We start from the raw sequence: 24831 nt of genomic DNA on the forward strand, positions 1-24831 counted from the left end.
AATTGTACAGCACTTTGGTCAACTATGGTTGTTTAAATGTGCTTTATAAATAAACTTGATTTGATTTGATGATTTGTAAAGTCCATTCTCTGTGCTTTAGATTTCAGGTTTCTACATCACGCTTGTGAATACTGGACCACGATTGGCTCAAAACTAGCTGTGATGTCATAAATCCTGCAGGTACGACCAGGTGAGTTCAGAGAAACTTTCCTCCGTCAGCAGATGAAGGTGAAAACAAACTGCACATACATCATTCTGCAGAGAGAAGAGAACAATTTGTGGAGGAACTTAAATAGTTTCACTAGTTGTACTTGTGTTATCACCACTTCATGTTTAAAACACAGAGCTGTAACGTGGCCCTCGGACACACACTCATATGCATCTTATGCAAATATCTAACAAATAGCTCAGAGTTTGACTGACAAATCTTTGTTTCCATATTTGAAGGAGAGACGAGGAAAATTCAGGAAAACACAACATATCAGCTGCTGACGAGCGACGAGCAGGTAGGACTCAGATTTATCTCAAAACAAGAAAATATGAAATATAAAACAGGAAATAGTTATGTAAGAGGATTTGTTGGGATAAAACACGTCACGAGCAAATTAGACTTTTGGAAATCCCCCAACATGATTTTTTAATGGAATAGAAGTATATAATATAATAATGTAATAGTGTTCTGTGTAACAATCTCTGTTTCTCTGCATTTTTAAAATTGGGACAGATCACCTTGTTTTATGCAGACAAACAACTTTTATATTTTGGTGCAAAAATCCACATGTGACTTTCTGTAAAGAGCCGAAATTAATAAGAGTTTCAATACACAATTATTTTGACTAATGAACTGAATTAGTTAATGATTTTGACTGTTGAACTTGTGTAAAAACTGTATTTGTGGAGGAAATCTGAGGTTTTCATATTAACTATCTCAGAGCAGCATCTAGTGGACATCAGAGGAACTGCAGCTGAACACATTTCAGCTCTGACTTCAGTTGTCAAACAATAATTAAAAATTTCAATTTAAAGTGAGAAATAAAGTGTGTGTGAGTGCATAAACAAAATTATCAAGCTTTCTGAAGCAGATCGAGGCTGCATGATGACAGAGTTAAATTCATGATAAATAAACAATAAATAAATAAATAAAATAAATTAATAGGGACAACGCACAATACATTTATTATCCCAGGTAGAGCTACAAGCTCATTTCCATCTGTAGTTGCTGGCTGGAGGCCAACAGTTCAATTAAAATATAACAGTTAGTTGTGGTGAATTAAAACTTTACACTTTGAAAACAGAAACAGTAAAACATACAGCGGTAGAAGAAGTACTCAGATCCTTTACTTCAGTAAAAGTACAACGCAGCAATGTAAAAATACTCCATTACAAGTAAAAGTCCTGCATGAAAAATCCTACTACAGTAAAAGTACATAAGTATTATGAGCTTGATGTAGTTAAAGTATTGCAGTAAAAGTACATAAGTATTATGAGCTTGATGTAGTTAAAGTATTGCAGTAAAAGTACATAAGTATTATGAGCTTGATGTAGTTAAAGTATTGCAGTAAAAGTACATAAGTATTATGAGCTTGATGTAGTTAAAGTATTGCAGTAAAAGTACATAAGTATTATGAGCTTGATGTAGTTAAAGTATTGCAGTAAAAGTACATAAGTATTATGAGCTTGATGTAGTTAAAGTATTGCAGTAAAAGTAGTGGTTTGGTCCCTCTGACTGATATATTATTATATATGACATCATTAGATTATTAATAGTGAAGCATCAGTGTTAGAGCAGCATGTTACTGTTGTAGCTGCTGGAGGTGGAGCTAGTTTACACTACTTTATATACAGTTAGCTAGTTTAGTCCAGTGGTTCCCAACCTAGGGGTCGGGCCCCTCCAAAGGGTCAGCAGATAAATCTGAGGGGTGGTGAGATGATTAATGGGAGAGGAAAGAAGAAAAAACAAAGTTCTGATACACAAATCTGTTTTCAGTTTTTGGACTTTTTCTCTAATCTTTGATTTTTGCTGAAATATTGGATCATTTGAACATTTATTGAAATGAAAGCATGTGAGAAGTTTAGAGGGAAAAATCACTATTTGGTGGAGCTGTTAACAACTCATAGACATGTGAAATGTGACCCCGACTACACACTGCTTTTTGTAAGACGTCAAAAGCCAAAAAGGTTGGAAACCACTGGTTTCATCTTTAACAATGTGTTGTATTTTAAAAGCTTGTTATATTATCCATTGTGTCAAATCTTCATCTGAAAAGTAACTAAAGCTGTCAAATAAATGTAGTGGAGTAGAAAGTACAATATTTCCCTCTGAAATGTAGAAAGTAGCATCACATGGAAATACTCAAGTACAGTACAAGTACCTCAGAACTGTACTTCAGTACAGTACTTTCCTCAAATAATGCATTTGCATTTCTCTAATTACAGTTGCAGTCTGCTCTTTCAATCCAATTTCTCCATCCTCACTGTCTGATATGATAATGAAAATTAAACCCTCAACTTGTCCTCCAGAGATTCTTCCTGTAAAATTTTTTAAACGACATTTTTACTAGAGTTTCCCCCTCTATTCTGCAAATTTTTAAGTGCTCTCTGTTGACAGGATCTCTTCCTGCCCACTTTTAAAAAAAGCCGTCTCTTGATCCTTCTGATTTTAACTATTCGAGGCCTATTTCTAAGCTCTCGAGGTTTTAGAAATGATCGTAGCAGATCAACTGCTCACTTTTATTCATGAAAATAATATTTTTGAGAAATTCCAGTCTGGTTTTAGAAAAAACCATAGTACTGAAACTGCTTTTCTCACAGTCATTAATGACTCATTGCTGTCGGCTGATGCTGGCCATAAATCCATTCTTGTTCTCCTGGACCTAAGCGCAGCATTCAATACCGCTGACCATGATATCCTCTCAGACCGTCTTGAAAACTGGGTTGGTATCAGTGGTACTGCCTTGAAATGGTTCAGGTCCTACCTAAAGGACAGATGCTTCTGTATTGGTATCCCTGATTCTAGGTCAGCTGCAACGGGTTTTCACTGCAGGGTGACCAAAGGCGCGGTGCTAGGTCCAATCCTCTTTTCCATTTACATGCTCCCTCCAGGCTACCTCATATGCAGACATAATATCAATTTCCATTTTTACGCAGACGATACTCAGATCTATCTAAACTGTGACCCTGAAAACAACTATCAGAACAATGCAAACCTGCTAAAATGTCTGACTGACATCCACACCTGGACTTGTTTTAAGCACAGATAATTCATTTCAGGTGCAACTCCAGAGACTCCAGGTCTAAAAACATTCGTCATCGATCCTGTGGTCAACATGTATCCTGTGTTGCTCCTCTTCCTGCTGCTGGCTGCACTGAACCCAGGTAAGATTCTGCCCTCAACAGGAAATTGTCAGCATCAGTCATTTGTTCAAATGCTTAAAGCTGAGCAGACACCACACACGGTCTATAAAGATGGACGTAGCGAGGTGTGACATCACCTGTTGGTTTTGTTGGAGTTGGTTTGAAGCTCAAAGTTGCAGCTTTTGTAGTGTGAGGTGTTGCCTTTAATGCTCTGGAATCAAACCTTGGACAAAAAGCTGCTTCAGCTAAATTGTATCATAATCAAGTAACATTAAACTTATTGAAATATTGACACAATAGTCTGACTCAGTGTGAGCGCTCAGTCAACGCCCACATGGCAGACATCAAAGCTACTATAAGTCTTCACATCTTATTAACACAGTAATAATTTCCAAAATGACCAAAAGCACACTTATTGAGACCAGAACAACTTGTTGGAAAAAAGATTGATTTAGTATTTCTAGAGAGAAGTTGAGGCTTTTTGAATGGGAGCCAGTTGTAGCATCTCATGGCCTCCAGTGATGCTTCAAGGTATTTCTGCATTGGCTTCAGCCTCAAGCTGTGGTAGTTGTTTCTTTTTTTAATGAAAAATATGACCATGTGTTTGAGATCTCAGCAGATTCTTTTTTCCTTTTCCAGAATGCACGGCCACTGTACCTGAAAACAGCACTGGCCTGAATTTCATTGTCGCTTTTCCGGAGAACATCGCCTACTATCATCCTGCTCCACACAAAAACCAGGTCTATATCACCGCCTTGTATGACAACACTCAGGTCACCATCACACAGTACATCTACCATACAACAACAATTACACTGGGTGCTGGAGAGACTCAGGATTTCTTGCTTGATGCAAGACTGGAGCTCAAAAAGAAAGAAATCTCCAACAATACTCTCCAAATTACCAGCACCAAAGATATCACTGTCCATGCCATCAGCCTTAAGAGCAACAGTGTTCAAACTGCTCTGGTTATACCTACTGACAAACTGGGGACAGAGTACTTCATCCCACCAATACCCACAATCCAAGGAACCACTGACCCTGTGGACATAGTCACGACTTCTGTAACTGAAAGAGGTCCATTCAGACTCATTGTCGTCAATGCAGACCAACAGAACAAGGTAACTGTTGAAGGTAAACTGGATGAAGTTCCTCTTCAGCCCTACCAGAGCATTCAGATCTTATTAAATGCAGAGGCGGCGTTGCGAGCTGTGAAAACCGACCAGCCGGCGGCGGTCCTCTTCGGTCACACTTGCGCCATGCGGCACAACTGCTCCTGCGGGATGCTGTACACCCTGCTGCCGCCAGCCAAAGAGAAGAAGCTCAAGTTCTTCATTCCTCCTGTGCTGGCCAAGGATGCTGAAGCTGAAACATTTGTACTTCTGTCAGAGAAACAATCCAACAAAGTAGATCCCTTCAACCTGGACTCACCGCTGGTGGAGACCTCTGGTACCGCCGTTCTCTACCGTCCCAGCTTGCTCCTACCTCTGATCCCAGAGACAGACTTTGCCTCTTGCTATGTGGTCAATTTCATTCCCAACATGCAGAACTTTGCTGTGATCGTGGTCCACAAAGATTTCACTGACGGGGTTCATGTTAGAAGTCTTCCTCTGGAGAGTCCAGAGTGGCAAACGCTGAAAGGGACAGAGTTCGTCTCAACGCGCGTTACTCTGGCAACGGGAAAGAGCATCATCTGGCACGATTCCTCCAAAATGGCTGTCTACTTTCTGGGAATGAAGGGAAACGCTCTGTTTGGGAACCCGGCACCCATCATCAGCAACACCCCAGGTAAGGAGCTGCGTCATGAACATGAGCAGTGTTGACTGGGCAGGTTCCCGCCTAATTGGGCTTTTTTTGTACGGGTCAAAATTGGTTTGGGTGGGTGAACAAAACTTGGGCTGGTTTGGGATCAGTTTGGCGGTTTACAAACATTACACATTTTATAGGCTAATTTGAAACAAAACCCAATAGCATGTGCTCCATCCCATCAGTCATCATGATGTTACTAGACAGCTACGCCCCACTGCAGAGTCACTGGTTGCCAGTCACAATGACACAACAGCTGTACATAACGGTAACCATAGCGCCCAAACAAAGAGCGACATCTGTCAGTTATGCAGCGTTACCCAAAATCTCCTAAATAAAGTTAAAACTTATCGTGTCATTGGCTGAAATGAGATCGAGTTGCAAAAAGACAGCAGCCGCCTTTATAAACGAGTGTGTGGAGGATGCTCTCATTTCACTGTGAGGTTAGTCGAGGCTAAAGCTAACTAACGGCAAAGCAATATGTTGACATCATTTATTTATATGGAGGACAACACTCCAGTCCAGAAGATGACGGTAATGCACCTAAACGCTGTTTGCCAACCACCAATAAACAACAGAAGAAGAGGAAGAGCGCTTCTCTCTTCTTTACGCCAATGTTTGATAAATCTCGGCCAATACATCAGGATCTGGACTTGGATTTGATTTCTCTTATTGTAGTTAAAGCTGTGGCTGAATCACTGCATATGACTGTGACTCCACCAAAGTGCACATTAATATTGCCAACATCTCTGCTGTGAATGCTGATATCTGATATGACCGTTTTTCAATTCTTAATTCAAGGAATGGTTACTCCAAATGCCACATTTGCACTCTCTGGATCCTTTGATTCATCTGTACTCTGTAAATATGAACTCCATCCTTGTTGCAGATGAGACTTAACTTCCTTGACTATATCTCCTGATTTCTATCTTTTGTTATTATTCAGTGTACATAGACCAACTTCAGGTTCTGGGATTATCCATGATGGTACAACTGACCAACAGACCGGAGGGCACACATTAATATTAATAATACCAATTTCCCCGCCTTAGATCTTCGCTTATTTCCAAAGTTTCTTCTTACTTTTGATTTAAGAGAGGCGATCGAATTTGTCTAATCGGCGCTATCAGCTGGGTAGCACGCGCTGTCGAATTAACAACTCGCTGTTGAATCGATCATTGCGCGCTGTAGAGTTGGACAGCGCGTGCTGTCGACAGGGTCGCGAGTGCTGTCCACTGGGCGGCAGCGCAGGATGACTGGATAGGTGGTGCACGGTTTGGGTCGGGTTTCGAATGAAAGGGCTCTCCATACTTTTTAATGCACTGGGTTCCCCTTTAGCGTCATTTTTTAACGTGCAGTGTAGTCCGACAGACTTCTGCTGAGCTCCCACAACGTCTGAAATAGACGCTATGAGACCGATGACGTCTAAATAAGGTGACAAATTTCAGCCTGGTCGCCAGAATAAAACGTTGGCATTCTATGTTTCTGCAGACCACAGATACATTGAATATGTACATTTCAACATCTGTAATACGGAGCATATTAACATCTCAACAATACGTATCATATCAACGTTTCTGAAGTGAGTCACTTCACATGACATCTATATAAGCTGACTTACTTTCTCATTAGGAGGTGGACGGGTCAGTTGATGGCTCGTAATGATGTTGGCAGAAAGCACAGAGCACGGTTCGAGACCAATTTGCTGTTTTTTAAAATTTTTTTTATTTTAACCCAAACCATGATCTTTCCCTAACCCTAACTAAGTGGTTTTTGTGCCTAAACCTAACCAGACCTTAACCACCGCGTTGTCACACCATAAAATATAAATATTTTTTAACAGTGACTACCATGATACTGTGTGTTAAAAAGTGACGCTAAAGGGGTACCCTCAGCGTTAAAAAGTGACGCCAGGGGTTCTGACCAAGCTTCGATATGTGACGAGTTGGGAGTGAGAACGTGTTGAACATTCACAAGTAATTGATTTCTTATGGAAAATGCACTCTAATTTAAGTTTGTTCTGTTTCGTCTGAACTCTTTGCCAGATTTCAGGGGCTGCGTCTTGATTCCAGAAGTCGTAAAAATCGGAGAAGTGGCAGACGGCTGGCGTGAATCTCTGAAGTACTGCAGAGACAACAACCTGGAGCTGGTCAGCTTCTCCACGGCTCAACTCCAGAAACAGATCTATGACAGAATCATCCAGGCCAAGAACGACAGCCTGCAGGAAGCGTGGATCGGCATGCGGCGGAGCTCCCTGACCGGGGAGTGGTACTGGCTGGACCAGGCTCCGGTCAACAGCACCAACTGGGAGGAAGGGGAGCCCGGCACGGTGCAGGACGGCCAGTGTGTTATCATGAGCCTGGAGACCAGTAAGAACTTTGGCTGGAGTGACAAGGACTGCTGCCGGGCTGCCCGTCCCGTCTGCTACGGAAGCCCCGTCCTGTTACTCATGTAGACGATCAGGCAGAGTGACGAGCTTTAATGTTTGATTTCTGAACATGTCATTCATTCTGATGTCATGCTAATAGTTTTCATGGTCTATTTTAAGCAGTTTTATTTGTCTGTTACAACTATAACTGTGCTCTAGTTGCCATGTGCTAATTTTAATGGAATATTGTTGAAATGTATGATTAAATGTTGTCCGAAGGCTAGGGGTGTGCCCGAATACAAATACGTTATTCGGCAAAGCACAAATAGTGGGTTTTATACAAATATTTGTTTCATACAAATACTTTAAAAATTATTTGTTTTTGGGAAGAAAAAAAAAACACCAGCGAGCAGGTCGGTTACATCACTATCTCAGTGTCTCTCCTCTGCTCCGCTGTGACGTCTATCAGCAGGTCTCAACGAGGGGAGTCACATCCACCTGCTACATGACGCACATTTCCTTATTTGGACATCAGTCCTGGAGTTGGGGGTGTTTCCCAGAGATAAAGCTGAACTACTGACACATGCAAAGTGTTCTCAAGAGACTCTCCATAACCTGTTGTTCCTCTTCTCCTTTCCACAAAGTTAGGTTGTAAAAAAATAGGCAATAAATGAAAAGTGCAAAGCAAGAATCACCTTTAAAGTTCTTCTACATGTTACAGGCTGTGCTGTCTGTGTGTTATGGGTGTATAAATAGGTAGAGGTCTGTCTGCAATGAGGTGATGAGTAAAGTTTTATCTCAGTAGTCAGCGCAGTCGTCTATGATCTGGGAGACTCCAGTTAGAGACCCGGTGTGTGGACGTCGTCCTTCATAAGGTAGTTTATTCATGAACACTGATTGTAACACTTTAATTTTCTAAAATTAAAAGCGTAATAAAAACAAAAACAGAGGTCCACTTCAGGTGTGAATCATTAATGTATTGATTGTTTCAAAAGCAAAATAAAGTGACTGGAATTTGATTGGTCAGAGTAAATCTGATATTCATCACTTTTGTTTTTTCAACTCAACAACAGCTTGAATTTTATAGTAAATAAAGACGTTCAACCCGTTTGTAGATGCAGCAGACTCAGTGCACTGTGTGATGCTACTGATGGTTTCATTTAATCTATTTCACTGTGAGAAATGAGACTGTTTCCTACGGTGGCCCCAAAGGACAAAACATATAAAAACAGAACCACAAACATGAAGACAACTGCAGAAATGTGTTTTTTCCTTTTGCAGCTGTTTCTTGTTTTGGAGCAAATTTCTCTAAATGATACAATTTTATTGTCAGTTTACACTGAAAGTCATTAATTTCAGTGTAATTTAATTTCAAAGTCAATGGAAAGATACGAATAGATGCAAATAAGTCTGCAGAGGCATGAACTGATGCAGAGATGCATCTGAGGAGTTTAAGATGTTTTAAGCAAAAAGAAGACGAACTGGAGTTTCTGTTGAGTTTCAGTCGGAGGTTGAACTCAACACAAACACACACGAACACAAACTGCTGAGTGATCAAACTGTATGAATGGCACAAGGCGAAAACTTCACTTCCTGTCTGAACACGTTTAAACTGTCTACAAGCAAACAAACAATTCAACATATACGGAAAATATAGTTACCACCAATACATAAATAATAAATTAATATTTACTTACATTTAAGTGGAGCTTTGATTACAAGGACATTCCTGTTAATCAGAACCAAATTACAGGAACCTTCATAGAAATAACATTGAAGTTAAAGACTCCTAAGAGTTACGATAATCATATCAGCATGACTGCTCCAAAAGAAACTTTATACTCATTTGAAATTATGAAATAATTTATTATACATACATGGGTCATTCCAAAAGACAATATTTTTGAAACCAACAGTTAAATGTTTATAATAAAACGTCAGGACTTTATTGGGTTTTATTCAGGACAAAAAAGCTCCTGAAACTTTTAGATCATGTGATTAATCATTCACACAGTAATAATAATAATCAGATAATTAACCAGTCTGATAAATATATATAAATATAAACCAATCATCAGAGCAGGTTACTTCCACCAGCAGCTGAGTCCCTGCAGAGCTCCTCCCTGCACCATCCACACCCCCGTCCCCACCAGCAGGATGACCTTTGCCCCCAGAGCGACGGACAGCAGCAGCAGGAGCGGAGGCGACGCTCCGGCCACAGACAGCGGCGGTCGGGGGGGCAGGACGTACAGCGTGGCCTGCTCTTTGCCCAGCGGGTTGGAGGCGCTGCAGGTGTACTGCTGCCCGGGCTCCACGTCTCTCAGCTGGCTGACGGTGTGGTAGCGAGTCGGGGACTCCTGAGCCAGCGGGCCAGAGACCAGAGAACCCTCCAGCAGGTCATCGGGGCCGAGCCACTGGACGTCCGGCAGCGGCGAGCCCTGCACCCGACACAGAGCTCTGTAACCGGCCTGCTCGCTGCCCTCCACTGACAGAGCCAGGATCTTTGGAGGAGCTGCAGCAGGAAGGAAAACAGACGAGTAAATGATGGAAAACACTGAAAACACATGAAAACTAATCCATGAAAGAGATGCAGCAGGGTGTGTCGTCAGTTATGAGACAGGAGTCGATGGAATAAAGGTCTCTCTTGAACTTTTGTCCAGCTGGTTCGGGGGTCTAAAATAGTATCAGTTCAGATCTTTGTGTCTTTTTGCAGCAAGGCAGCATGAAAACACAAAAACATGAAACAGGGACACAATAAGACAATTAAAGACATTAAAAGTGCTGCTATTATGATTCAGAATAAAATTAAATTAAAAGCAAGAAAAACAGCAACAAGAAGAGTAAAGATAAGAGAAATTAAAGCTGCAAGCAGTGTTGGTCGGGACCTCGCACTCTGGTCCGTCAGGATCAGATCATTTTGCTTTTTAAAAATGAGGGATATTTCTTACAAGTGTGGTGTGCTTTTATTTTGAAAGTTTGATTGACAGGATGAGAATTTTCTGCAGGGTGAGACATGTCTGTCTTGCTCACACCTGTGGCATCAAAATCATGCAAGTTTTGGGCCCATTCATTTGAATTTCAATTAGTAAGCTGAAAACTCCTAACGTAATGAACCTAATTTTCATCAAGTCTATTTTTAGAAAAGGAAAGACTTTTAACCCACATGACCTGGTCAAAGTTTGATTGACATGTGTACTGTCAGGTGTGTAGAGACAATAAGTAACTGCAGCTGGACAGAAAAATACTCATATATTTGAATGGAGAGTGTGAGTGAACCCACACCTTTTTGAACATTTACTGCTTCCACATAGTTTTAGATACAAACTTCATTTGAACTTTAAATAAGTCACGAGGCTTTGACCTACAAATCTTGAATTTACATGTTTTTTCTATATTTTACTGTTTTTGAGATATTAGAGTGTGAGTTTTAAAGTCTTTTCTTGCTCCTCCTGTGATTTTATAATGAGTGTGTATTGCGGAATGTTTCACAGCACTGAGGGAGTGACATCACCAGGAGCAGTTGGAGAGGAGGATTTTAGAGTACGCTTCTTGTGAAATCTCCTCATAAATCCCATGACTTTGGCCAAATCTTACATTAATAATCATATTATAGTAGGAAATTATGTTGCAAATCCATTGATACAGGTTTGAAAGTGGTCAGACTTATAGTTTAGACGTCAGCAGCCTCAGTTTGACACAAAGTTCATGCCCATAGATTGCCTCCCCATTGGTTTACATTGTAAGGTGTGATGTGGCACTGCAACTTTCAGGGTTTATTAAATCCAAACCGTTCGAGTTATTACAAAGTTTTTAACAACTTTTTTCAGCAGTGTCATAAGTCACCTATTAAAGCTTGAAGCCGATATCATTAACACCCTCGGAGGAGATAGCATTTGTTCGGGGGCCAACACTGGGGCAAAGTCTTATTTTGAAAGGCTAATTGCGGACTTCCTGTTGGATTTAGGTCAGGGGTGTCAGTGTGTGATTTGTAGGTCTTGATGAGACGAATAATTGAGTTTTGGTTTGATCTCTCTACGACATTCCTACGGGCCGTGGCGGCCATTTTAGTTAAGTCGCTAGAGAGCACATTTTGGCACTTTAGGTGTTAATGTTTACATTTTATCAAATTTTTCACCAGACCTGATGTGCGTGCTAAATTTGGTGAGTTTTTGAGCATGTTTAGGGGGTCAAATTTAGGGTTTAAGTGGCGTAATAATAAAGAAAGAAAGAAACACACACGAAAAACAATAGGGTCCTCGCCCTTAGGCGTGTCAGAAGCGGAGCGTCTTCTCTGTGGGGAAGCCTTCTGCTGTTTAAAGTCAGTTGCACTTCTATTACAGTAATTACAGCAGCCTAGTCAAAGCTGATAAAGTCCCTGAATGCTACCATAATTACTGCAGTAGCAGGGCAACTAAACTGCCCAATTTTGTTAACTTGCTCAGCTTTCGTTGATTTGGTCATTTTCCTTGATTTTTGTGCTTCTGCTATGGTTAAGTAGCTACGTAGTTAAATGGTTTCTTTATTCATCTGTTTTAATTGCGTTTATTGTTGATATACGACCAGGAGCCTGCACGGGGTGTTTTATTTTGAAAATTGACCGGATGCTCAATGCTGTTTGTGTGTCAGACTTCATGCCCAGCTCGATCTGCTCTGTGCTGCGGAGCGGAGAGCCGCTTCTGGGACGCTTCTGAAACGCTCCCGGTGGAATCGGATACATTGACTAGAATGGCCGCGATCAGCTCCGGCAACCGCGTCAGAGCCGGAACGCGAATTTAGGGGTTAGCATCTGTATGAGACGCACTGGGCTTTCAACTAACTCCAATGTAAACCCATCCACATCATTATTAGAGCATTTACCACCATGCAGTATCACCGCAGTTCATGAAATTTAATCGATAAGGTCTGGTTAAGCTTAGGCACAAAATCCACTTGGTTTGGGTTAAAATGATCATTTGAAAAGAAGTTTGAAATGGGAAGCGAACATTCCTGTTCGACTTGTTGCCATCTATGTATCTATGTAGCCATCCAGCCAATCTGCCACCTCTGAAGAAAGAAATATGTCACCTTATATAGACGTCATCGGTCTCATGGCGTCTATTTCAGGTGTTGTGGGAGATCTATAGAAGTGTATCAGACAACCCTGCATGTTGAATAATGACACTGAGGGGCGCAACAGGTGTCAGTATTTGAATGGGTTGCCTCCCTGCAAACTCTAATCTAAATTTAGCACCTCATTCATTAGAAAAAACGTTGCCTGTGAAAGTAATCCAGGCAGATGTTTGGCAATGCAACATAACTGTGATATATTCATTTCTAGGAGACAGAGCTGGTGAGGAACCAAGAGGCAGTTTATAATGAATTAGAGCACTTGTTGGATAAATTAAAACTTTGCACCTACTGCTTATCTCCAACTAGCTAGCATGTTCCTGGTTAGCTAGCAGCCACAGCAGCTTGCCAACCTCACCAAACATCTAGAACCTCCTAAATGAAGTTTACTTTCTCGACTGATCAGACACTTAGCCTTTGGAAGATTTATTTGTGGTTTGAGAGGTGGATGCATCCGTCTCCAGTGCTTCTTGGTCGCTTCTAAGACATCAGAGGACGTCCCAACATGTTTTATTTCTGTTTGACCTTTGCTCTCCCTAGAACCGTACCTTCCACTCTCAGTCTGGTTCCCATCTTGTCCTCGAAGCTGATGTGTTCCCGGCCCTGGACCTCCACCCGGCAGAAATAGCGTCCGTTGTCCTGCAGGGTGGCGCTGTTGATGCGTAGCGACAGGTCGTGCTCCCGCGGGTTTCCCTCCAGTCGGTAGCGCTGGTCCTGCTTGGGCCCCGGCTCACAGGTGGGGACTCCGGGCCGGCTGGTGCAGCGGTACAGGATGGTGGCGCCCGCTCCGTGACCCAGACGCCACAGCACCTGCAGGGAGGAATGCTGGGAGTGCTGTGGGTGGCTGAAGGTGCAGGGCAGCACCACCGGGTAACCCTCCATGGCTCGTACCTCCGCCTGCACGTTAATGGACCAGCCGTCATCACTGGAGCCGAGGCCTGATGGAGGCAGCAGAGAGCATCTATGGTTCAATATCACAGCTGACACACAGGGTGTCTAATCATCAATGATTACTTCAAGAATTTGATTGGCGATGTTATTTTTCTTCTTGTCAACAAATCTCATGATCTACTAACAAGTATTGTGTGTATACTAGGGGTGTGCCCGAATACAAATACGTTATTCGGCAAAGCACAAATAGTGGATTTTATACGAATATTTGTTTCATACAAATATTTTAAAAATTATTTGTTTTTGGGAAGAAAAAAAACATGTCAAATACCAGTTCACATGTCGGTTACATCGTTATCTCAGTCTATCTCCTCTGCTCCACTGTTACATCTATCAGGGGTAAGTCCCAATGGACTCTCCATAACCTGTTGTTCCTCTTCTCCTTTCCACAAAGTTAGGTTGTAAAAAAATAGGCAATAAATGAAAAGTGCAAAGCAAGAATCACCTTTAAAGTTCTTCTACATGTTACCTGCTGTGCTGTCTGTGTGTTATGGGTGTATAAATAGGTAGAGGTCTGTCTGCAATGAGGTGATGAGTAAAGTTTTATCTCAGTAGTCAGCGCAGTCGTCTATGATCTGGGAGACTCCAGTTAGAGACCCGGTGTGGGGACGTTGTCCTTCATAAGGTAGTTTATTCATGAACACTGATTGTAACACTTTAATTTTCTAAAATGAAAAGCGTAATAAATACAAAAACAGGATTTTTAAGCCTCTTACCAGTATTATATACAATCGAATACAAATACGAATACAAATAATTTTGCTGCCTCAACAAATACAGATACAAATACAAATACTGGGATCTCTGCACATCCCTAATACAGAATCACAACCTCAGGACTCTGTACTGATGTTCTTTGAGAAATTTATAATGAAGCACAAAGTCCAGAAGTTGTGATCTGTAGCGCAACAAACTGGTGAAGCTGTAAACAGAACAGCGTTCCTGCACATGCTCAGTGGCGTCTGCCTTACACAGAACTACTCTCCAGAGACTGAAAACATGATGCTGTTATTAGTCTTTGGAGCTGTTTCTAAACAAACTAACGTGACCAAACTCTTCATGATGAAGGAACATGTCACCCAGTGCAGCGGTGAGACTCACTGACTGGTTTTTAATAGTTTCTGGACAACAACGGAGGAATCAGATATATCAGCTTTGATACACACACAATACGTGTTAGTAGATCAGTTCATTGTTGGATTTGTTGACAATAAGAAAAATATTGAGAGACACCAGAATGATCCTTTCATCTCCCTTCAGTCAGGATGAACATTACAGGGGGGAAATGACAGGATCTGGTCTGTAACAGACATTCAGCAGTACAGGAAGCCTCCTCGGGGGGGCGGCGGAGAGTTGGGTTCAGGTTAGAGGTGACACAAAGATACTGTGTATTATATGTTTTAATACATTGAAAATAATAAATATGTGACATTTCCTCTGTTTCTGCTCACAGATTGCTGTTGCCAAACATTCCTTTAACTCTTTTTATCTTTTTGTTTTATATCTGTGGTTTTGTCTTTTACTGTGAAGCACTTTCTGACCCTAAAGTCTGTCTTTTAAAGGTGTTTATTTGTCTTTACTTGCTTACTTATAAAGAAATCAGTAACACTTCACTTTAAGTCCTCATACATGTCATCAATAATAAGCATATAAACAGTTAATAAATGGTTAATAACACACTATAATGTACTTATAAGCAGATATAAGGACATTTGAAGTGTTTATTAATGTTCAGTTATATTCTAACTCCTCCTATGAAGACATATTTTATATTTTTACAGCTGTATTTTACTATATTGTCATTTATTATCTGTTTATACAGCAGCAAACAATTCTGTGTGTCCACAGGAGGAGTTATAGTTGTTATGTAATACATTAACTTCCTGGTTAACTTCCTGTCTGTCAAAGAATTGACTTTAAGATATTACTGTTGGTTTATAAAGCACTAAATGGTTTAGGGCCAAAATACATCTCTGATCTGCTGCTACATTATGAACCATCCAGACCTCTCAGGTGGTCTGGATCAGGTCTGCTTTCTGTCCCCAGAGTCAAAACTAAACATAGAGAAGCAGCTTTCAGTTTTTATGCTCCACATATCTGAACAAACTCCCAGAAAACTGTAGATCTGCTGCGACTCTCAGTTCTTTAAATCGCAGCTGAAGACTTTTCTGCCGCCTTTCATTAAACCACATTAAGGGTTAATATTTTACACTGCACCGTTACTTTTATTCTCTTGTTTTATCTGTCTTATTCCCTTTTTAGCTTCTTTTTATTTCCAAATTTAACACTTTTTAATTGTTTTTATATGTACACAAATAAACTAGCCTTGCCATTAATAAACACTTATATCTGCTGACAGCTGCATCATAGTCTTATAATCCATTTATTAAACGTTTACATGCTGATTATTAATGCTACACTTAACTTAAAGTAAAGAAATTGAACTAGTGAAGCCTTTCTGTCAACCACGTCTGTCACACAACAATTACAGGAACATAAAATACAATCCTATCACAACTTTAATGATAAAAGATCATGTTTCTGAGTGTGTTTCTAAGTGTTTCTGAGTGTGTTTCTGAGTGTTTCTGAGTGTGTTTCCGGGTGTGTGTCTGAGTGTGTTTCTGTGTGTTTCTGAGTGTGTTTCTGAGTGTTTCTGAGTGTGTTTCTGAGTGTTTCTGAGTGTGTTTCTGAGTGTGTGTCTGAGTGTGTTTCTGTGTGTTTCTGAGTGTGTTTCTGAGTGTTTCTGAGTGTGTTTCTGAGTGTGTGTCTGAGTGTGTTTCTGTGTGTTTCTGAGTGTGTTTCTGAGTGTTTCTGAGTGTGTTTCTGAGTGTGTGTCTGAGTGTGTTTCTGTGTGTTTCTGAGTGTGTTTCTGAGTGTTTCCCGGTGTGTTTCTGAGTGTTTCTGAGTGTGTTTTTGATTGTGTGTCTGAGTGTGTTTCTGAGTGTGTGTCTGAGTGTGTTTCTGAGTGTGTTTCTGAGTGTTTCTGGGTGTGTTTCTGAGTGTGTTTCTGAGTGTTTCTGAGTGTGTTTCTGAGTGTGTTTTTGAGTGTTTCTGAGTGTGTTTCTGAGTGTGTTTTTGAGTGTTTCTGAGTGTGTTTCTGAGTGTTTCCGGGTGTGTTTCTGAGTGTGTTTTTGAGTGTTTCTGAGTGTGTTTCTGAGTGTTTCCGGGTGTGTTTCTGAGTGTTTCCGGGTGTGTTTCTGAGTGTTTCTGAGTGTATTTCTGAGTGTTTCTGAATGTGTTTCTGAGTGTTTCTGGGTTTGTTTCTGAGTGTGTTTTTGAGTGTGTTTCTGAGTGCTTCTGAGTGTGTTTCTGAGTGTTTCTGAGTGTGTTTCTGAGTGTTTCTGAGTGTGTTTCTGAGTGTGTTTCTGAGTGTGTTTCTGAGTGCTTCTGAGTGTGTTTCTGAGTGCTTCTGAGTGTGTTTCTGAGTGTTTCTGAGTGTGTTTCTGAGTGTGTTTCTGAGTGCTTCTGAGTGTGTTTCTGAGTGTTTCTGAGTGTGTGTCTGAGTGTGTGTCTGAGTGTGTTTCTGAGTGTGTTTCTGAGTGCTTCTGAGTGTGTTTCTGAGTGTTTCTGAGTGTTTCTGAGTGTTTCTGAGTGTGTGTCTGAGTATTTCTGAGTGTGTGTCTGAGTGTGTGTCTGAGTGTGTTTCTGAGTGTGTTTCTGAGTGTATTTCTGAGTGTTTCTGAGTGTTTCTGAGTGTGTTCATCAGCTCACCTCCTGTAGCAGACAACAGCAGACTCAGAAAGCTGCAGACCAGCCGGACGTCCATGATGAGACTGCTGGAGAAACAACCAGGATGTGTGTGTGTGTTTGTTTGTGATTCATTTCAGTGTGACCCAGTGCTTCCAGAAATATCAGTCACATCAGTTTTTTGTTTTTTTTCCATTAATCTGTTTCTATTTCCTTCATTTCTTATTTATTATCAGGAAACCGGTTTGTCTGCATTTAAGAAAAACAGTAAAACAGATAAAGTTTAAATCAACATTTTTGTATTATTCAAACTTTACTTTGTCTTGCAGTGAGTGAAACCAGTGAAACCAGTCAGATATAACAAAGTAAAAATACTCCATTGGGAAATATACTTAGTTACTTTCCGTCACTGAGTGAGACTTTAAACACACACGTGATAAAATACATAAAACCTACAATAAAAACGTGTAGAACAAACAGTACAACTGTGTGTTCCTTCTCTTTTTCTGCCTTTGAACGTGGCTCATAGTTTCATATGACACATTTCACAACACTTCCTGAATCTGGAGGCACGTTACGGTTTATTTTTGTCCATATTTGAAGTGTTGCTGCTTGTGGCCGATCAGCTGGAGGATGTCTCAGTTTTTCCTTCTTATTGTGTCTGTGATCATCACAGGTAAGATGATTTATTCTACTGCGGGTGAAGGGAGGATCCTTTAGACTATATTAAAGCTGCTTATTTAGATTTATAAGCTTTTCAAACTACAGACTAACAACTAAAAGACGGTCTGCTCCACTTTAAAGGCAACAAGTAGAACTTAAAGGAATTTAAAGGGCTATTCCACTTATTTAGTATTTCATTTCCCATATCCTGATTTTTAGTTCCTAGTATGGATCAAACTCCATAAACACTGGATCCTACATTTCCCATAATGCAACCCAGTAGCATCTTTCATCAGAGCCTTCCTGTCCGTTAAACATCACACCTCTCATATTTCATTGGATATCCTGAGTAGAGCTGCTGGAGGTCTGAGGTTAATGTCTACAACTGTATATTATTGTGATTATTGATATAATGTCATATTTTGTCTGTCTCTCTCTTGATTTTTGCATCGTTTAAATCGCAGTTTGTCGAAACCTCACAGACGTGAAAGAACAAAGAAATTCTGCTGATATTCAAACTTCAGTCCCTCCAGAAGCTTCTCTCAAAACTTGTGATACAATTTGTGATGTTTTATGTCTCTTTTTTTTGTGGTAAAATTGTGGGAATTGGGAAAAACTGCAATCAAAGGAAAATAATGTGATTTTTAAAAAAAAACTATTACCAATGAAGAGTCACATATGATCACTACCATCCTGCAGATCACAGAAACAATTACACGTCAGTGCTGATGTTTAATGTATTTTGAGTTCTATAAAAATTCAGCAATTCAGATAAATCCAGCAACATAAAAATAGTCCTGGAGGAACTGAAACTTCACTGCAGTACAAGTAGACGGCTGTGTCTGTCGGTCACGTGACGCTCGTCTCGAAGGCCGTAGTGATCCGTCGAGGTCGATCGTAACACTTTGGCTGCAGCTTTAGTTGAGGTTTAATGCAGCGCAGAGCAGTCAGTGAGGTTTTGGTCATTTGTAGGTGAAAACATTTTTTAGTTGAAAACAGTATTTCAGTCGATTTCAATGAACTTCTGGACAAATTTATCAGCAAAAGTTGGTCAAACTCAGTTAAAAAGTAAAATTCTTCACATCGGTGTTATTAAACAGTGTGAACATGGATGTATTATAACAGGAAAGAATATCACATGTGTGCCCTGATCGGCCTAAACTCCAAACATGACCATGAGCTCTTTGTTGTGATGTTCAGGTTCTCTCTCAGTCTCCTGGGACATGTTCGTCTCTCTGGAGGTCAGCGTGTCAAGAGGAGAAGACGCCGTCCTCAGCTGCTCCTTCACTCATCCCGGACAGCAGGACTACTCAGGGACCATCACAGTTAAATGGTTGGCCAGAGAGTCAGACAGTCAGCCATTTTTCCAATGTTCAGTTAAAAACAACTCCATGGAAGGACTCGGAAACTGTTCAGGGTCAGGGCTAAGATTTCACCTGGATGGAGACCCTCGGCAGGGGGCGCTGTCGCTCCTCATCCGGACGGTGCAGCTGACCGATAACGGTGCTTATTACTGCCGAGTGGAGCTGGACCAGCGGGCGGAAGCTTTCCAAAAACCGACACATCTGAACGTTACAGGTGAGTTTATTGTGGGATATAGTTGGATGTTGTTTTTGTCTGTGTTTTGTGGATATTTACTTCCTGTGTTTTGTGGATATTTACTTCCTGTGTTTTGTGGATATTTACTTCCTGTGTTTTGTGGATATTTACTTCCTGTGTTTTGTGGATATTTACTTCCTGTGTTTTGTGGATATTTACTTCCTGTGTTTCGGTTGGTTAGGACTGGAGCTCTGCACTGAACCTTTGAACCTACTGACGTCATCAGCATCTCCGTTTCCACATGTTTATCTTTGTCTCACAGTGATTCTTGGTCATTTTATCCTTTAAATACGTCACAAAGTGATGTCTGTACATCCCAATATTCTATCAGGTGCGTTAGCAAAAACGCAAAGACAATATCACAAAAACGGCATCAACACACTGAATTAAATACACAAACATGATGTTACTCAACAGTATTTTGTCCAGATAAGGATGCTAAATAAACACAAAACAATCTAATAACTCTGTTTATTTGATATTTATGTTTTTATCAGCCTTTAAGAACATTTCCAACAAGCCCAAAGACTCTCATCAGTTTAAAGACGACATATTCTGCACATGTCCAGCCTCTATATTTATATAGTCTACTGGAATATCTTTGCATGATTTCCAGTTAAAAACTCCTTATTTATCTTCTACTGGTCCTTTATGCAGCCCCTCAGTTCAGCCTCTGTCTGAAACAGGCCATTTTAGCTCCTGTCTCTTTAAGCCCCGCCTCCTGATGAGCCCACTCTGTTCTGATTGGTCAGCTTCAGGAAGCTTCCTCCGGCTCTGGAGGCTACGTAAACAAACTATAGTAGCAGGATTTCACTTCTTTTTCTCCTTCTTTACTCCAAATGTCAACTTCTCAAATACCAGAATTAATTCCAGATTGAACTGTGGATCATAATTTATGAATAAAACAGCAGAAACTGTCATTTCTGTGGGAAACAAAACAAAACAAAAAGACTTTAAAACATAAAAAATAAATGATTTCACAGATTTTAAAATCCTGAGTTGTATCTTTTTCTCCATGATGCTTTTGTCCCAGCGAAGCCGCAGATCCTGAGCCTCTCTGTGATGGAGGACGGCGCCACCCGCAGGCTGCAGTGTGAGGTGGAGGGCCACCCAACCCCCAGCATCACCTGGCTGTCAGCCTCCACACCTCTGCCAGCAGATCAGGTCCAGACCTCTGAGTCCGGCCAGTACCGGCGGATGAGCTCCGTCCCGTACCCGGAGGAGGATCAGCGGGTGATCACCTGCAGGGCGGAGAGCGCGCTGGGCGCGGCGGAGCGGCGGTTTCCACACAGTAACACTCTGCTGATAAGTCTGACTGTCTGTAGCCTCGTCGTGCTGCTGCTGCTGCTGCTGACAGGATTCATCATTTACCGCCTGAAACACAGAGGTGAGCTGCTGATTCAAGAACCCAGCAAGTCCTAAAAATAAACAACAAAACATGTTTTATTTTCTGATCTGACAGCTCTGTAAGGACCACATCCGTCCGTCTGTGCCGTCCAAAACTCTCACTCTCAATCTGACAATGTAAAACCTTTCATAACCTCAATGGCCTAAATATCAGCTGCTCATACTGACGACACAAAGAGAGAACAGAACATAAACTACTTGTTTCAAGTTGTCGATTCTTCACATCTTGAAACACCAGAGAATCAGCTTTTAGTAAAACTGGCTCATAGTAGCAAACAACACGCTACAGGAAATAATATCCAGATGTTTTTTTACATGACAAAAAAAACATCAATCTACTTAAAGTCTTGAGCAGAGAAACGTTTGCTAACGTCTGGAGACTTTACTCTCTTCCTATTGGCTGGCAGACCCCAGACCAGTGAACAGTGAACTCTCGCGTTAAAGTCCGATGTTTTGTTGTTATAAATGTTTATGGCCTCCTGAGTGTGAAAACACTGATACGGGTGTCAGATCACTGTGTGTAAAAGTTTTAAAAGGCAACGCCGCCATGTTGGAAGAGTGACGACAAAAGACAGACGATAACCTTTCACCTCTTCTCTCTTATCTTGTTCCCATTTTACAGGAGGAAACCTGCTCAAAGAGGAAACATGTGGTTTGTTTTTCTCTCCAAACTCCTCAAACTGTGTCATGAACTTCAAAAATGTCGCTTTTATTGTGAAATGAGCAGATTAATGGAGTTGTTGTGTGTTTCTCCTCAGCTGGAGCCTCAGATGTTTCTCCTGTTTATGAAAACATTGAAGTAGGTGAGTCGACCTCTTTAACTGAATTTCCACAAACTGGCTGAAAGGAAATGTAGTGAATGTTTGTCATTAAACCGTCGCAGAAGAAGAAGAAACATGACGAGGTGACGTCATCAAAACAGCAGCAGTCGAAGCTCAAACGATAGAAAATCATGTGGAAACATGATGGAAATATGACGTTTCTGTTAGTTTCATGTATCGATGTGAGGAAGGTTACAGTCTCCTCCTCATCATCGCTCCACACAGATCTGATGTTTTCAGCTCTTCAGTCACATGATTCATGATGTCATCGTTTATCCACTCAGCTGCTGACAAGCGTCAAAACATTTGGAGATTGTTTTTCATGTTCTGGTTGTTTTATGTTTAAACTGAAAATGTGAACAAAACTCACCTCGACTGTTCTTCACTGATCCCAGAAACAAACTTCAACTTAAGAAAAAAGATTTAAATCCACAATATGATAAAAAAAGCCACTAAAAACACTTTCTTTTAAAACAAATACTTCAACTTTTCAATTTTTCAATTTGAAAATCTGCACTAAAACATGTGGATGGAAACACACTTCATGAGGACTGAGTTTGTGTCATGGATGTATAATAAGAGCTGGAACCCGCCGCCGCCGCCGCCGCCGCCGCCGCTCTTCCCCAGTGGTCACTGGCTGTTGTAAAACTGTTGACAGGACACCTCGAACTGCAAACGTCAGCTATGACTCTTTCTATTATGAACTTTTGATCCACGGAGGTTTTATGTTTGTAAAACTTTCCTCGAGCCGAGAAAAGCGATTTAAAAATGGGTGACGTCATCATAATGTAAAGTCTATGGGCCGAGCGGGAGCTTGTGGGCGGGGCCAGCGGGGGAAACACTACTGCGCATATTCAGTGGGGCGGAAGCTAGATACTTTTTTGGGGTAAGCGCCAGGCGAGCAGTTCCTACAGGACTGAATCGGTATCTTATAATACATCCATGGTTTGTTCACGGCAGACATTTTGACTTGTTAAAGCAGGTGAAACACAGATGTAATTAATAACACTAACGATGGATCCGTTCCATTAATCGTCCCAGTGACTGAGCATGCTCAGAACCAGAACCCTGAGACTGTTTTTAAACCTGAATCTTCACTTTGCATCAATGAGTTTTGGTTCCAGATTGAGTCAAACTCTCCACAGCTGCAGTGAAACATCAGAGTTTTCCTCTCTGTGTGGTTCAGTCCTGTTAAACTGGATCAACTCGTCCAACAATGAGACAGAGCTTCTCAGAGAGGAGACAACAACAAACAAACTCAGCTGTAATCTGTCTTCTGTCTCTTCTCATGTTGTTCCTGAAGTGGAGAATCATCGACCAGCAGATGGCGATGTTGAGTCTCAGCCTGTTTACTGCGACGTCACGCTGCACTGCTCCACTTCCTGTGAGTCCTCTCAGCTGTTACAAGTTTGATAGAAACTGTGGACGTGACCGACCTGAACGAGCTGTAAGATACTAAAAAAAACAACCTGGCAGCTCCTCTAGAAACTACCCAACTAAATAGTTTATGAAGAAATGTGAGACTAGAAGCCTTTGATTCATGTTTCATTCAGTTCAACTCAGTTTATTTCAATATAACTTTAATTATTTCTGCAAGTGCAACACAGATAAACCAGTCATTGCTGCCATAAAGATTATAATGTTCAGTTTTTGTTGGCATTTATTTTGGAGGCTGTAGTTTTGGTGTTTTTCATGGATGAAATATATGAAACGATATATGAATGAGCAACTTTACAGCATGTGTAAGTTTAACACAGTCAACCTGATAAACTGACAGTAGATTTGATTGGATGTGAGCTGACAGACAACCAGTGATCCTCCCAGCATGTTACTGGGTTTCTTCAGGTTTCTTCTTCACTGTTACACAATATTCAAAGCAGCTGACTCATTTTCTCCAAAAAAAACATGTTGAGTAATGAGCAGCAGCCGGCAGAGCTTCAGTTCTAACCGGAGCTTGTTTTCCTTTTACAGCTCAACATGCCAGTTTTAAAAGCTCCACACAGTCTCATGAGGACAAAGGTGAGTTTCATCTACCTGGAGGGTCCTGACAGGACGTCCATCAGACCTGAACGTTAGTTTAGCACTAAAAACAAAACTTCCTGCTCTGAGGATGACTTTGATGACGTGTTGTAGTTCTCTACACACCGTCCAGCCTCCGTAGACTCTAAACAAAGACTCTCACATGGCTTAAAAGATAAATGTAACCCGTTGAGTAAATTAAAATACATAACAGAATCATAATATCAGCAGAGACTTTAGAAACTTTAGAAATCTGATGCTTTTACTTCTCGTCCTAAAATTAGAAGCAACAACGTGTCGCTCTGAGGATTTTTGACCAGTAAGCAGTGATTTCCTGCTCTGAGAAGCTTGATGATGTCATATAGTAGTAACACACAGTACATGTGATACGTTTATATCTGAATAAGGATTCAGAGGTCAAAGGGTCAATAATAAAACCAGAATATGAAACTTTCTCCTTTCAGACGTCATCTACTCTCCTGTGAACGTCCAGCAGTGAGCGAGGTGTGAAAAACATCTGAATAATCCATTCATATGATATATGACATATATATATATATATATATATATATATATATATATATATATATATATATATATATATATATATATATATATGACAATACTATGACTAAAAGAGGTGACTGATGATTCTTTCCTGTTTCAGGAACAACAGAGAATATTTCAACATCAACTGTTGTCTGCAGGACTTTTCATGTTATTATAGTTTTCATATGAAAGCAGCTTTTATAGATACGGAGAGTTTGTTTTTGTTTTTTTGCTGTTTTGTTGGAAAAATGACTCACTTGATGGACTTCCTGTTATAATATCAGATAGGAACAGGAAGCCTTCAAGGACAGTTTTATATATGTAGTTTGTACTTTTTATGTAAAATAAATAAAAGTATATTATACACTGATCATTTTATTTATATAAGTTGTCATTTATAACTAAAAATAAAAACCTACACAAACACTTTCTATCAGCAGTTTTACATTGTAAATATTAAACTTTGGGTCATGAAGACAAACTACAGCTTCATGACATCTG

The 24831-nt window shown here is 40.7% G+C and overlaps 2 protein-coding genes across 2 annotated transcripts; one reads left to right on the top strand and one right to left on the bottom strand.

Moving 5' to 3' along the window:
- Window positions 1-9415: 9415 nt before the first annotated feature.
- Window positions 9416-13566, bottom strand: si:dkey-11p23.7 (V-set and Ig domain-containing protein). Its single transcript, XM_067600101.1, has 2 exons — window positions 13183-13566; window positions 9416-10040 (listed from the first exon to the last, which is right to left on the bottom strand). The coding sequence occupies exons 1-2, from the start codon at window positions 13514-13516 to the stop codon at window positions 9613-9615; spliced, it is 762 nt and encodes a 253-aa protein (XP_067456202.1). The 5' UTR covers window positions 13517-13566; the 3' UTR covers window positions 9416-9612.
- Window positions 13567-17851: 4285 nt separating this feature from the next.
- On the top strand, window positions 17852-24701 carry siglec15l (sialic acid binding Ig-like lectin 15, like). The gene is made up of 9 exons (XM_067600300.1): window positions 17852-17948; window positions 19136-19513; window positions 20568-20921; window positions 21564-21593; window positions 21700-21743; window positions 23053-23146; window positions 23734-23781; window positions 24246-24285; window positions 24449-24701. Exons 1-8 carry the CDS (start codon window positions 17906-17908, stop codon window positions 24278-24280), a joined length of 1026 nt encoding a protein of 341 aa, XP_067456401.1. The 5' UTR covers window positions 17852-17905; the 3' UTR covers window positions 24281-24285; window positions 24449-24701.
- Window positions 24702-24831: the final 130 nt, after the last annotated feature.

Source organism: Thunnus thynnus, chromosome 10 (assembly GCF_963924715.1).
Source record: "Thunnus thynnus chromosome 10, fThuThy2.1, whole genome shotgun sequence".
NCBI classification, from domain to species: Eukaryota; Metazoa; Chordata; class Actinopteri; order Scombriformes; family Scombridae; genus Thunnus; species Thunnus thynnus.